The sequence below is a fragment of the Austrofundulus limnaeus genome, unplaced genomic scaffold (assembly GCF_001266775.1).
Source record: "Austrofundulus limnaeus strain Quisiro unplaced genomic scaffold, Austrofundulus_limnaeus-1.0 Scaffold421, whole genome shotgun sequence".
Taxonomy (NCBI): domain Eukaryota; kingdom Metazoa; phylum Chordata; class Actinopteri; order Cyprinodontiformes; family Rivulidae; genus Austrofundulus; species Austrofundulus limnaeus.
In genome coordinates, this window is record NW_013952823.1 from 414,816 (window position 1) to 416,180 (window position 1,365).

Here is a 1,365-nt window from a genome sequence, read left to right on the forward strand (position 1 = left end):
CATATATACTGTAAATATATAATAGGTCTGTATAATTTGATTTTATTATTTTTACCTTTGCTAAGCCCATTCTTTTTTGCTTATCAATAATTTTTTTTTATGTTCAAGCAGCAGAGCACAGTTCTGCGGCTGTTACCATCCAGCCATCCAGCGCTGATGTCCAGGAGGGACAGAGTTTGGAGCTCAAYTGCTTGGCTCCTGGAAATCCACCATCCAGAGTAATCTGGACAAGAGCCAATGGACACTTCTCTGCCAACCACCAGGTCACCACACAAACATCAACAAATTTACTGAAGGATAAATGTTATGTCCAATGCCTATGGTATTTCCTCAGGCTTTTACAAGATTGTCATTTCATTTGCTCAGAGTTACGGGACATGCACAARCCAAGTTTCAACTTTGCACCATTCTGAAAAATGGAATGGGCATTTTATACTGATTCTTATGTCACAAGGTCATTTTTGTCAATTTTCCTGGCCAAATTGTAGTGAAACAGGTGAACACRTATTCTTGGCAAACTGAGAAATTTCTGTATTTTATGTAATACATTCTAAGCAAGCATCCTATGTAAAATATTTACTTGGTGGTGGTGGTGGTGGGGGGGTTCTTAAATGTTGAACTGATGTGGAATAGAAAAGGTGCAGCATGAATACCAAAAGAAAACAGGAAAGTTAAGTAAATCACAGGGACAGCTGTGGTATAGTGGTAGGGCAGCCGACCAAAAAGTCACAGTTTGACTCCCCGCCATGCCCACATGTTGTGGTGTCCTTGAGCAAGACACCTAATCCCCAACTGCTTACATAGCTGCCCGCTGCTCCATTTGGGTGTTTCTCACGTGTGATGGGTCAAATGCAGAGTGCAGTTTTCATCATTGTATGGGAACATGCGTTGATCACACATTACATTACAGTAAAATTATTGTAATATATTTTAACCCCAAAATATCCTGAATCATTTTACAAAAATAAATGATTCAATAAATAATTAATTAGGAAGAGAGCAGAACACCCCCCACCCCCAATAGTAGACAGAGTTATGCTCTTGAAAGTTACGCAGATCCTTAAGCCAGATGTTTTTCATATCCAAGTGAAGCACACATTTTCTCCCATTCCTTCCTGAAGGTTGTTGGAAGTCAGTTGCGCATCCTGTCAGCCTCCTCTGAGGATTCSGGAGAGTATATCTGTCGGGTACAGGACAACTCTGGGAGCTCAGGCCCTCACGTCCACCAGGCYTCTGTCTCTGTGTCTGTCACCTCATCTTCTTCACGTAAGTTTGAAAATATAARTAACAATAAAAAAGAAAAAATAAGTAGGTCCTCTGGATGGGTTCTTCTTTAGTGAAACATTTTGTTTCTCGTCCAAGAGA

The 1,365-nt window shown here is 40.4% G+C and overlaps 1 protein-coding gene across 1 annotated transcript in view; it reads left to right on the plus strand.

Moving 5' to 3' along the window:
* Window positions 1-1,365, plus strand: part of hspg2 (heparan sulfate proteoglycan 2) — a gene marked incomplete in the record, with an annotated part of 235,200 nt that overhangs the window by 174,643 nt on the left and 59,192 nt on the right. The window contains 2 exon segments of the mRNA XM_014024404.1: window positions 112-263; window positions 1,122-1,266. Coding sequence (XP_013879858.1) covers window positions 112-263; window positions 1,122-1,266 — 297 coding nt within the window.